The sequence below is a fragment of the Schistocerca nitens genome, chromosome 8 (genome assembly GCF_023898315.1).
Source record: "Schistocerca nitens isolate TAMUIC-IGC-003100 chromosome 8, iqSchNite1.1, whole genome shotgun sequence".
NCBI classification, from domain to species: domain Eukaryota; kingdom Metazoa; phylum Arthropoda; class Insecta; order Orthoptera; family Acrididae; genus Schistocerca; species Schistocerca nitens.
This window is the reverse complement of record NC_064621.1, coordinates 306282502-306296497: the sequence shown is the minus strand read 5'-3', so window position 1 is coordinate 306296497 and position 13996 is coordinate 306282502. Positions and strand designations below refer to the sequence as shown.

At 43.7% G+C, this 13996-nt stretch overlaps 1 protein-coding gene across 1 annotated transcript in view; it reads left to right on the top strand.

Annotated features, from left to right (window-relative positions):
* Positions 1 to 13996, top strand: part of LOC126199230 (ATP-dependent translocase ABCB1-like) — a 169509-nt gene that overhangs the window by 105901 nt on the left and 49612 nt on the right. Inside the window, exons 13-15 of the mRNA XM_049936022.1 lie at positions 3062 to 3324; positions 6653 to 6757; positions 6908 to 7069. Coding sequence (XP_049791979.1) covers positions 3062 to 3324; positions 6653 to 6757; positions 6908 to 7069 — 530 coding nt within the window. The remainder of the gene's footprint in view (positions 1 to 3061; positions 3325 to 6652; positions 6758 to 6907; positions 7070 to 13996) is intronic.

Below are 13996 nucleotides of genomic sequence, written 5' to 3'. Positions count from 1 at the left end.
TAAAAGTATTTTCCAAAGTACAACAAGGTCCTGCCCCTATGCGGTCTTCTTTAGGGATGTGGCCATTCGCCTCCCTTGTAGTGCCCTTAACCACCTCGCTCCATTACATGTAGGTCTGCAACGGTTGCTCTAGGTATTTAATCGATGTGACTGTGTTACGCAGCGTACACGAACATTAGAGTATTGTTTTTCCTGCTTATATGCATTAACCCCTACCCACTATAATCTCACTTTTAAAGCTGCTGAAGACGTATGTTTTTCCAAGTAGTACATATATACACTGACGAGCGAAAACATCATGAGCACCTGCTTAATAAATTGCTGTGTTATCTTTGGAACGCAATACAACATCATTTCTGCGTATCACGGTTGCGACAGTTTGTTCTCAGGTGTGTCGAGGTACATGGCACCAGATGTCCCCCAACAGCATAACGCTGTTCCCACCGGCCTGCGCTCGTGGCGCGATGCACGTTTCGACCCGTCGTTCGCCAGTATGACGACGTTTGCGGAGACGTCCATTGCCCTCGTGTAGCAAAAACGTGATTCATCCGACGAACAGATACGTCTCCACTGTTCTAGTCTCTAGTCTCGATGATCCCGTGACCATTGCAACCGTAACTGACGATGCCATTGTATCACCATATGAACACGTAGGAGTCGTCAGCGGCAGAGCCCCATGTTCAACACTGTACGATGAACGGTGTCTTCCGAAACATTTATGCGTGGACCAGCATTATGCTCTTTCGCCAGAGGTGCTACAGATCGCCATCTATCCGACTTCACACAGCAGACAACCCACCAAACCCCACGTCCTGTGAAAACTGGTGAATGTCCAGTCATTTATGGCCTTTCAAATAACTTCCGGGAATTCAGACAGGTAACACTTTCAGCGACCGCCGATATTTCGGCGGGAGAACACCCCGCCATTTTCAAGGCAAACTGCAACGGACAGGCGGCGTGCATGCAAATTTAAAACCTCGGTTCTCGGTCTGAAGCAGGAAAGATAACACACACACTGAACACTAGGGCCACCAGAGATGACCAAAGTCAGAGCTATCGATAGTGAGATTATTAATTTGCAGGTGAGGTAGATTTACTCTGTCCCTCTGTTTTTTGAAAATAGAGTTTAAACAGAAACCTCCATCCCTGTTACCGCGGTTGTTCCTAATTTAATCTCAACTGCCTCCCTAATAACACTGTGCCAATAGCTGGACGTGCATGCCAATATCTCGGTGTTATTATATAACATGGGGTGACCAGTATCCAAGCAATGTTCAGCAATAGCAGATCTACTTGGCTGCTGTAATCGTGTGTGCCGTTTATGCTCAGTACATTGGTCCTCCACGGTCCTGATAGTTTGACCAATATATGCCATGACGCAGCTACAAGGAATACGATATACACCCGCATTACGCAGTCCAAGAGCATCCTTAACGGAACTCGAAAGTGCTCTAATTTTTGATGGAGGTCGGAAAACACATTTCACATCGTATTTCCATAAAATACGACCGATCTTGTTGGACGTGTTTCCTATGTAAGGCAAAAAGGCAGTAGACTTAGGTGTTGACTCAGAATTATCATCAGTCACCTGATGTACAGTTGGTCGTTAGCGCAACGCACGTTCTATCTGTCTATCACTATAACCATTTTGACGAAATGTAACTTCAAGATGGGACAGCTCAGCTGGCAAAGTCTCAGCGTCAGAAACGACATGTTCCCTGTGTACCAAGGTACGAAATGCCCCTTCATGCTGAGCCGGATGGTGACAGCTATTAGCCTGTAAGTACAAGTCGGTGTGAGTATGTTTCCTGTAGACTGCATGTCCCAATGATCCATCATCCTTCCTCCTAACCAACACGTCAAGAAAGGGAAGGAAACCATCCTCTTCCTCTATCGTAAAATGAAAGTTCGGGTGGATCGAGTTCGTATGTTCTAGAAAGACATTCAAATTCTCCCTACCATGAGGCCAAACAACGAAGGTATCGTCAACGTATGTAAAGAAACAGGCGGGTTTCAAAGGCGCCGACTCCAGTGCACGTTCCTCGAAGTCTTCCATAAACAAATTTGCGATCACAGGAGACAACGGACTACCCATCGCAACTCCATCTGTCTGCTCGTAATATTCGTCATTAAATAATAAGTAAGTGGATGTCAACACATGCTGATAGAGATTAGTTAATTCAGCGCCAAAGTGCCCCTAGTGTTCAGTGTGTGTGTTATCTTTCCTGCTTCAGTCCGAGAAACGAGGTTTCAAATTTGCATGTACGCCGCCTGTCCGTTGCAGTTTGCCTTGAAAATGGCGTGGTGTTCTCCCGCCGAAATATCGGCGGTCACTGAAAGTGTTACCTGGCTGAATTCCCGGTAGTTATTTGAAAGTTGTATAGGCCAGGGGAAACTCAGGTCTCACATTTATGGCCTAATCGAAGTTTCACTGTTGTTCTACCATGACAGTTGCACGTGATCATTTGACAAGCTTCGCCGTTTTCGAGATACCAGTTCATAGGCCCACATTGTAGCTACAATGATTACCCATTCGTCTCTGCTCCGCTCACATACTTTCACTATCGCGTCACGTTCCCGCAACGCCACCAGGCGATATCCAACCGCGCGGTGGGCAGTGGTCATTATTTTTTGGCTTATCAGTGTATACAATGTGGAACTGTACAGCGGCGGGAAACGGGAATGTAGTGGGGGACAGGGGGGGGGGGAGGAGGCAGGGTGGAGGTTCCACGTAACATCGTACATTCCTGTGCTAGTCTCCGTCGTCGTGTTTGTTGGAAGTGGCTGTGGTGGGTGAATGCTTTCGCGAGAAATTCCACGTTCTCGAAGTATGGGAGGCCTAGGTACGATGATATAGGAAAGTTCATTGGACCTTTTGCGTTATATGCGTAAAGTAAGTTGACCCTCCGTATTGGTGGGATGTTCTAAGCCGATACACGCTCAACTATTTCTGGCCTTGACTTTAGAAAAATGTTAAACTACCATTCATAGAGAATATTTGCACCTGGTTGGGGGCATGAAAGTAGACCTAGCGGAACCTAACTGAAACGTGCGTTTGCAGGCAAGGAACACATGAAGGCAGAGCGGATGATCAGCGTACGCAGCAATGCCTCGTCAGCCATCGACGACGACGAAGAACTGACGGAGGGCCAGCGGCTCATGGCGGAGCACTACGTGGAGGGCACCGTCAAGACGGCCAGCATCCTCAAGATCCTGCGCGTCAACCGGCCAGAGTGGCTGCTGCTCGTCATCGCGACGGTCGCCTCCGTCGTCAGCGGCTTCGCCATGCCGCTCTTCTCCGTGATCTTCGGTGATCTCATTGGGGTGAGTCGTTCTCTTCCTTTGGATCCCTCGTAACACTACAGATTGTCCTAAAACTTCTAAATTGGGCTGTGCACATACTAATAACAAGTTTTGTCAACCGAGCGCCCTTCCGGTAATGTTTACTTTTTCCCAGGTGCTGACCAGACTTTGAGTCCTTAGAAGCAACTGTAGTCAATAAAATAAGCCTTTGTGTCGATGACGACTTCCTCGTCACATAAAAATGCGCTGAGCAGCAATTCTGCGAGCTGGGAGCAAAATAAACTGTTGCGAGCCAGCTTGGTAAATAACATGAGCTGTTTTCATTGCTTAAAAACACGTTCAAATTCACCCTACGAAAGTTTACCGTCATCGATGGCGAAAGGTAACCATAAACGGCAAACTTCGTCGCTTTTATCTCGTCAAAGATTTTGCCATGACAAAGTAAAAGTACACTAACTAAAGAGCACTGAACCTCTTACATCTTGACGAAAGTGGCGTATCAAAATTTACTGAAAAGGCTGGAAAAACCAAAGCAACCTGTGAACCACTGCCATTTGTGATTTAGCTTCGTGTAACAGAATTTCGTTTTGAACATACCTCGTATACTTACAGATCAAGGTTTTTCGCAATATTTTAACGTTATTTGATGCTAACACCATAGATGTGTCACGTGTGGGTGTAAAGCGAATGAAATTATTCATGTGAGGACAGCTATGTGTACTAACTATGGATTTGTTGGATGGAGAATGGTGCTGTAGATGATATTTTCTTAAAGTAGGGAAAATGGGGATATGTTAGTTACAGACCTGCCAAGTGCAAATTTGCAAAGCTGCAACAACTGTTTATTGTGGTTTCCACTTCGCAACCGATCGGAACTTCCTTTTTTCACAACTCTCGAATAATTAGAGATGACGATTTTTCGTATAAGTTTAACGCTATGTGATGTTGATGCCATAGATGTGACACGGGCCGGTGGAAAGCGAATGAGATTATTCATATGGGGACAGCAACGTGTATTAACTATAGATTTGTCGGATGGAGAATGATGCTGTGGATAATACTTTCTCGAACCAGGGAAAAATGCGGATACGTTAGTTTCGGAAAAGGAATCCATTGTAAGCTTCCTGAACTGGAGGGAATTGAGCGGAATAATAGAGAAGCACTGATGTGTAGAAGGAAGGAGGGTTATGTTAAATATGAATGGGTGGGTAGAGATATCAGAAGGTGTGTCCTTGCCAGGTACGGCGAGTCGGTTATTGTTTCTTAGGCAGAAGATGTGAGATGTATGCAGGTAAAACATTGGGAGTATGTTTCCTTATAGTCGTGGGAGACTTACAGGATTGCAAGTTAAATGATAAAACGAGTATCATTATATGGTTTTTGAAGTGTATTTCGAGATAACCTCAGTTCATACTATTCTTGAATAATCTTGATACGGTTCTTGTACTAGTGTGCCAGATGGTTTGTGAGATATAGTTTATCCCTCCACAATAGTTACAGAAACAATATTATCTATGCCTACGATGATATACAAGGGTACATGACACGTGTAAAGCAAATTGAGATAGTTGAATAACTCTGTAGACGAAAGTTAATGAAAAAAGTACAAAGTTGCTGTCTGAACTAGTGTTGCAGAAGAAAACTGACAGATAACACAGACGAAAGAAGAAATGATAACGTCAAGTGAAGGCGAATTACAAATCAAGTATGACAATGATAACAGGTGGTGGTACAGGAGATGTATTGAAGAAACAAATTCCGTATGACTGTTTTCCAATACCATCTTCTTCTTTCACTTGATTGACTGCCGTTTGCAAGATTATCATATGTATGCCATAAAAGGAATCAGATTTTTTGATCAAACTGTATGTTCTATCTTTGTGAAAAAAATCGGACAGTGTAAGCCGTGGGGGACAATAATGTCTATATATTTTCACTTTAGGTACCATTTTCACGCGATATTCGTGCTTTATTTGGAATTTCATACATATTTAGTTGCTGTTCCAATAACTATATTCGTTAATTATTTGCTGGTACAACATCTTCATGACTAATCCCTCCATAAAAAATTTTATACATCATTTATTGCCGTATTTGATGAGGAAGCAAAATTTTTATTATTTTTTTAAGAGTATTCATTAAGTAAATTTGATAGTGAACAGAAAGGCGTTTACGGAGGTGATGATACAAGGAGTACATCCAATGATATAATGTGTCTTTTTCTGGTAGCATTAATAACATTATAACATTTTTCATTAGTTATTGTGTCTTGAATACATAGAACTCCATGGAAAACTGAAACTTGTTTTAAGATACCTGCTGCTTAACGGATCTAAATTTCATGTGTAGGCAGAGACCTTTAATTATTTTGAACTGTCATATGTTTTCTAATTTTTGTTCACTGTAATGTTTACTTATTTTCAGAGACTGGCACAAATTAATAGTTCTTTGCTCCCAGAATGAGAAATTTTCACTCTGCAGCGGAGTGTGCGCTGATATGAAACTTCCTGACAGATTACAACTGTGTGCCCGACCGAGATTCGAACTCGTGACCTTTGCCTTTCGCGGGCAAGTGCTCTACCAACTGAGCTACCGAAGCACGACTCACGCCCGGTACTCACAGCTTTACTTCTGCCAGTACCTCGTCTCCTACCTTCCAAACTTTACAGAAGCTCTCCTGCGAACCTTGCAGAACTAGCACTCCTGAAAGAAAGGATATTGCGGAGACATGGCTTAGCCACAGCCTGGGGGATGTTTCCAGAATGAGAGCTTCGCAGGAGAGCTTCTGTAAAGTTTGGAAGGTAGGAGACGAGGTACTGGCAGAAGTAAAGCTGTGAGTACCGGGCGTGAGTCGTGCTTCGGTAGTTCAGTTGGTAGAGCACTTGCCCGCGAAAGGCAAAGGTCCCTAGTTCGAGTCTCGGTCGGGCACACAGTTTTAATCTGCCAGGAAGTTTCATATCAGCGCACACGCCGCTGCAGAATGAAAATCTCATTCTGGAAACATCCCCAAGGCTGTGGCTAAGCCATGTCTCCGCAATATCCTTTCTTTCAGGAGTGCTAGTTCTGCAAGGTTCGCAGGAGAGCTTCTGTAAAGTTTGGAAGGTAGGAGACGATGTACTGGCAGAAGTAAAGCTGTGAGTACCGGGCGTGAGTCGTGCTTCGGTAGCTCAGTTGGTAGAGCACTTGCCCGCGAAAGGCAAAGGTCCCGAGTTCGAGTCTCGGTCGGGCACACAGTTTTAATCTGCCAGGCAGTTTCAGTTCTTTGCTCTTTTGTAAACTGCTTTTTCTCTTCTCTGAGGTTTACAACTGGCTCTGAAAATCAGTAAAGAAGTAAAAATGTTGTTCGCAGACTCTTGGACAAGACGACCCTGACAAGATACGCGCGGATACCGACTACTTCTCGCTGCTCTTCGTCATCGTCGGCGTCGTCATGGGTTTCATGACGTTCCTCCAGGTCTGCAATATGGAGCAAATAGCTACATAAATTCTAACATTACCTTTGTTAATCACTACTGAAGTTTAAATGACAGCCACCTCCATGGCAGATAGTTTTTGTCTGCAATATTTTCATTCAACAAAGTAGCCACATTCTCCTCTGCTTTAGACGTACCTGTACGGAATCGCCGGCGAGAAACTGACGATGCGCTTCCGAGGCCTGATGTTCTCTGCGATGCTGCGCCAGGAGGTGGCCTACTTCGACGACAAAAACAACAGTACAGGGGCGCTGTGCGCACGCCTCTCTGGAGATGCTGCCAACATACAGGGGGTGAGTAGCGACCATCCTGCCAACATGCAGGGCGTTCAGCTGAGACCACTCTGCCAACATACAGGGGGGGGGGGGGGAAGGGGGGGAAGCACAGACCAATCTGTCAGTATACAGGGGGTGAGCAGAGACCACACTGACAACATACCGGGGAGGGAGCTAAGGCCACGCTATTGGGCCAGGAGCTAAACTAGGTATTTTTTCCGTGGACGCGTGGGCGAAGCTTGTTGGACGGTAGTGAGACGAAATTCTGAGCTGTCCTTTAGGAGAAAACAGGGCAGTTCAAAGCCACAGAGAAAAGCATACACAAAGGAACGAATTTAGCAAACAAACTATTATGACTGAAGACTGGATGTTGTTGTTGTTGTTGTTGTTGTGGTCTTAAGTCCTGAGACGGGTATGATGCAGCTCTCCATGCTACTCCAGCCTTGAATAATAGTAGATCTGACATTCCACGCTTCGGTACATAGAACGCCAGTTTTCTTTCTTCTGATAACGACGTCCTCCTGAGTAATCCCCGCCCGGAGATGCAAATGGGGGACTGTTTTACCACCGTAATATTTTACCCAAGGGGACGTCATCATAATTTAACCACACAGTAAAGCTGCATGCCCGCGGAAGAAATCACGGCTGTAGTTTCCCCCTGCTTTCAGCCGTTCGCAGTGCCAGCTCAGCAAGGCCGTTTTGGTGAATGTTACAAGGCCAGATCAGTCAATCATCCAAAATGTAGCCCCTGCAACTACTGAAAAGGCTGCTGCCCCTCTTCATGAACCAAACAGTTGTCTGGTCTCTCAACAGATACCCCTCCGTTGTGGTTGTACCTATGGTACGGCTATCTGTATCGCTGAAACACGCAAGCCTCCCCAGCAACGGCAAGGTCCATGGTACATGGAGGGGGGAGGGGGAGGGAAAGAAGAACGGATAATGACTTTAAATTAGTATGAGAAGGGCCGTAGCCACATAACAAAAAGAGAAATTTTCTGTAGTCTTCCATAGGCATGAGAGGTGCGAGATTAGCATGTTATCTGAGAAGACACCGACGGTTCCTGGACGAAAGATCCAGGCTGGATTGCCTGATAGTATAGAAAAGTTTCAGTGCTTGATAGAACTGCAAATCCATATCAGATTTAATTGATAGAGTGAAAATTGCATACTGAAAGGTAAAGAAATTAAGATATCATCGTCGTTGAGAAACATGTTGAATATGTAAAAATATTTGTGTTGTTTGTACATGTTACGAGGAGTCATTCAGTCGTGATCGGTTGGCTACTGTATTAGGCCTACAGATCACTTCTTAGCATACAAAAGACCGAAACATTGTATACGCAGATTATTGGCAGCGAAATTCAAATTCAGAGCCTTCTTCCAAGGAATGCAACAAAGCGGGAAAATGTCGAGAAAAAGCCTCTTGCGAAAATAATGAGAGGGTAATTTAACACAGAGTATTTTAAAAAATTGGCAGAAGGGTAGAAGTGACGAAAAAAAATAAGAGCATGTTTAAGATGGCTGAGCATCCCAACAACACACTTATGATTGTAGATAACGGCTTACATCGAAGAATACACACAATGGGAACATGAGAAGAAATCCAGTTAAAAATACGAACACTTTAAGACAGTTGACACATGAAGCAGTAGCAAGAAAATAACGATCCTCACAGAAGCAATAGGTTACCTGAAAACAGACTACTGAGAGAGGATACCGTGATCAGTGATCGCTCAAACGCCGCCTCCTCTAGGATATTGATCACAGTTTGTCCGAAGATGCCACAACTCATTCAACGAATCAAAAAGTCAGTTCGTTAGCCTGCCACTGTGGACGAACTGTTCTAGGCTCTTCAGTCCGGAACCGCGTTTCTGCTACGGTCCCAGGTTCGATTCCTGCCACGGGCATGGATGTGTGTGGTGTCGTTAGGTTAGTTAGGTTTAAGTAGTTTCTAAGTCTAGGGGACTGATGACCTTAGATGTTGAGTCCCATAGTGCTTAGAGCCACTTGAACCATTTTCCAGTTGGTTAGGTGATACAGCTTGACGCTCACAAAGTGTTAACCACGTCACCATGACATAAATAGCAATGTTATGGGGCATCGCTTTGTTGCAGCTGTCGATCACATTTGAGACTGTAAAGAACAAGAAATAGAATGACGTGCTCAAGCAGTAGCTTTGTTCCCTGGTGAGAGACGATGGCGGATGTATGAACGACCTCATTTCAACCCGTCTAAACATCCCTCAAATACTTATCGTGAAAGGAAACTCACAAGCATACACTGGTTCTTGTAGCCTCTGGCAACCACATTCGAAACGGAAGTTTCGGTAACAAATGAGCATCTCCACTAAATATTATATACTTCCACTTAACGTCTCCTGGCTTCTTTTCCTGGTGCAGCTGGTTACATAAAAAGAAAATACTGACTGCAAAAAGCAGTTTTTACCCACTGCCGTCTTGTTAATACTCTCTTGTAGGAGTTTTGCACGTACACACATTATAGTGAAATTAGTGACTGAAACAAGAAGGGAATTTAATTTCGGATACTCATATTGCATTCATCAATTTTCTAATGATATTTGGCACCTGGGATAGAGACGTGATATAGGAAATTTTGATCTGAAATGGGTTACCAGATAATCTAGAAAAAGTGAAAAGATATCTAACTCAAAACACTACCGTGCTTTTCGCCTCACGGAAGCAGTTAAGAGCACCACAAAAAACAAACAAATGTGTTAGACAAGGTTAATGCCACTCCTCGGCACTGTTTGATTATCTATGCGAACGAGCTCGTTTTTAAAATAGCAAATATTTTCAATTGTAGCATAATAATAAAATAGTAATAGTAATTTAAAGAGGGCTATACATCTCAAAAATACGGCAGACGAGTATGGGGTGATTTTATCTACTCATAAATCAAACTCAATGGAATTTCTGGTGAAAAACACGATAACATCAAAAACTGAGGTAGGAGCAAAACATCGAAGCAGGTATCCAGTTTTAACTGTCTTGGGTGTGAAATATATCAAAAAATAGATCGCGACATAAAAAGGAATCTTTGCACATTTAAATGTATACGTGGAACAATTTATAGAACGCTCTGGAACGGTACGAACCATGGAGCTGAGGGCAGTATGGTGCTGAACCGGAAACAAATTGACTTTGAACTATATTTAACTTATTTGTATCAGCGGCGTTTTGAAACTGACGGAATGAATAAAAAATGACCCATAAAGCAATTAACAGATTCCACGTCGAGAATGGTAATTAATAGTTATAAATTTTTTTGAAGTTTACCACACGTGAGTCTATAAATGTGATAAGTAATAAGAGAATCACTTAACACAATATAAACGGTAAAAAACTGACAATATCAATCACAGATAAAGCAGCTGAACATAGCCATAAAGTGCAGGAAATGAATACAAAGTACTTTCAGGTTTTAACTGTGACTCCACAGTAATGACAGTATTTTGGCACATGAGTGTATAACAAAGAGCAGGCTTTTAAAGGAAGCACACTATTTAAAGGTTAATTTCTTGTTAATGAATAGATGCAGACACAAGACTTTATATGTCAATAGAACCGGTACATTTCCCAGTATCATATCTATCATAAACGCATTATATACATAAATATTCGAATGACCACAAGCAACGTGCGAAGACACTTATGAAAATCATTTTGTAGTGTGATTATAATTAAGAGAAGCTACTTCGTTGACGTTGCTAAATTCTTCGCGTACCTGCGTTAAGTTCACGGAAAATGACGCATATTGAAGCATTCTGTGGACAACTGGGACCAGAAATTATTATTCATCAAGGGACGCATTTTAATTGCTGCGCTTCTACTTGCTATTTCCCTTCGCCTGCCACGAAAAGAGGGAACTTCCGTAATCGTCGAAATTAAATCCCTTCCTGTGATTAAAATTATGCGTCAGGGTGTAGCATACGCTTTGGTGAAGTTACTTTTGATGAACGTGGCAGCATTCCGAATTCCTAGACAAACAGCCCATAGCATGAGGAGGGCTCAATGTGTTCATTCCAACGTGGTACGATCTAGAGGAAGGATCTCGACAAATCTACTAGGGTACTGTTTCTAAAGATGTTATCACCAAAAATAAATGTGACTGTGGCATATGTGTCTTTCCACTTTGCTCGTGTTGATTAAAATTTTGTTGCTTAGAAAGTTTTTATGATAAATATCAACCTGGGGAGAACGCTGGTCTTTTTGAAGTAGCGGGTGGTTATAATAAAGGTGCAGCTACTGAGGGAGATTCGGTTTTGGGTTGTAATTATCGTACGCAACGCAATTCGGTATATGCTTACGCGTCAATGGGGAACCAATGAACGCTGGCAAAAAATTTGTTTCAATATTGGCCACCAAGTGCAAACCTTGTCGACGTATCCGAAGGTATGTTGAATAAATTGTGCAAGCGGCAGTTAAAATGAAAGTCAAAACTATGCCTTTCTCATTTGTTTGAGCTTGTTTGCCCACGTCTCATTTCTAGTCCATTACATATAGAAACATTTCTGTACGTCTTCCTTCCATTCATAGCGCTACATTTGCTCCTGTTGGCCAAAATCGGAATTAATTTTATCCCAGTGTAAATTGGTTCTTTATCACGCGTAGGAATATCTACCAACTTTCGCTGCCATACCATAACTACATCCGACATTACAACCACCATATATCAAGTAAAATTTAAAGCAAAAATGAAAGCACCACAACTTTTATAATCTATCAGTTATATAATTAAGTGATGAAAAAACCTAATTTTAAACACATCTTAAGTGCTTACTTTCTTGTCAATAATTCCACTACACATCTCAATGTCACCAGAATATTGATGTTAAATACTTCCGGGATATCAAAAGAAAAGGAAAGGACATGTGGGCAAAATACTTCTAATATTCCTCATTTCATTTAAAATACAAAGAAACAAAGTTTAGTTTAATTTATATATATATATATATATATATATATATATATATATATATATATATATATATATATATATACTCCTGGAAATTGAAATAAGAACACCGTGAATTCATTGTCCCAGGAAGGGGAAACTTTATTGACACATTCCTTGGGTCAGATACATCACATGATCACACTGACAGAACCACAGGCACATAGACACAGGCAACAGAGCATGCACAATGTCGGCACTAGTACAGTGTATATCCACCTTTCACAGCAATGCAGGCTGCTATTCTCCCATGGAGACGATCGTAGAGATGCTGGATGTAGTCCTGTGGAACGGCTTGCCATGCCATTTCCACCTGGCGCCTCAGTTGGACCAGCGTTCGTGCTGGACGTGCAGACCGCGTGAGACGACGCTTCATCCAGTCCCAAACATGCTCAATGGGGGACAGATCCGGAGATCTTGCTGGCCAGGGTAGTTGACTTACACCTTCTAGAGCACGTTGGGTGGCACGGGATACATGCGGACGTGCATTGTCCTGTTGGAACAGCAAGTTCCCTTGCCGGTCTAGGAATGGTAGAACGATGGGTTCGATGACGGTTTGGATGTACCGTGCACTATTCAGTGTCCCCTCGACGATCACCAGTGGTGTACGGCCAGTGTAGGAGATCGCTCCCCACACCATGATGCCGGGTGTTGGCCCTGTGTGCCTCGGTCGTATGCAGTCCTGATTGTGGCGCACACCTGCACGGCGCCAAACACGCATACGACCATCATTGGCACCAAGGCAGAAGCGACTCTCATCGCTGAAGACGACACGTCTCCATTCGTCCCTCCATTCACGCCTGTCGCGACACCACTGGAGGCGGGCTGCACGATGTTGGGGCGTGAGCGGAAGACGGCCTAACGGTGTGCGGGACCGTAGCCCAGCTTCATGGAGACGGTTGCGAATGGTCCTCGCCGATACCCCAGGAGCAACAGTGTCCCTAATTTGCTGGGAAGTGGCGGTGCGGTCCCCTACGGCACTGCGTAGGATCCTACGGCCTTGGCGTGCATCCGTGCGTCGCTGCGGTCCGGTCCCAGGTCGACGGGCACGTGCACCTTCCGCCGACCACTGGCGACAACATCGATGTACTGTGGAGACCTCACGCCCCACGTGTTGAGCAATTCGACGGTACGTCCACCCGGCCTCCCGCATGCCCACTATACGCCCTCGCTCAAAGTCCGTCAACTGCACATACGGTTCACGTCCACGCTGTCGCGGCATGCTACCAGTGTTAAAGACTGCGATGGAGCTCCGTATGCCACGGCAAACTGGCTGACACTGACGGCGGCGGTGCACAAATGCTGCGCAGCTAGCGCCATTCGACGTCAACACCGCGGTTCCTGGTGATCATTGCTTGTACAGCCCTCTCGCAGTTTCCGGAGCAAGTATGGTGGGTCTGACACACCGGTGTCAATGTGTTCTTTTTTGCATTTGCAGGAGTATATATATATATATATATATATATATATATATATATATATATATAGGGTGAGTCACCTAACGTTACCGCTGGATATATTTCGTAAACCACATCAAATACTGACGAACCGATTCCACAGACCGAACGTGAGGAGAGAGGCTAGTGTAACTGGTTAATACAAACCATAAAAAAATGCACGGAAGTATGTTTTTTAAGACAAACCTACGTTTTCTTTTAATACAACCCCGTTAATTTTGTTAGCACATCTGAACATGTAAAGAAATACGTAATCAGTGCCGTTTGTTGCATTGTAAAATGTTAATTACATCCGGAGATATTGTATCCTAAAGTTGTCGCTTGAGTACCACTTCTCTTGGATCGTGTGTATCGGAGATGTGCTAACAAAACGTAGGTTTGTGTTAAAAACATACTTCCGTGCATTTTTGTATGGTTTGTGTTAAACCATTACACTAGCCCCTCTCCTCACGTTCGGTCTGTGGAAACGGTTCGTTAGTATTTGATGTGGTTTACGAAATATATCCAGCGGTAA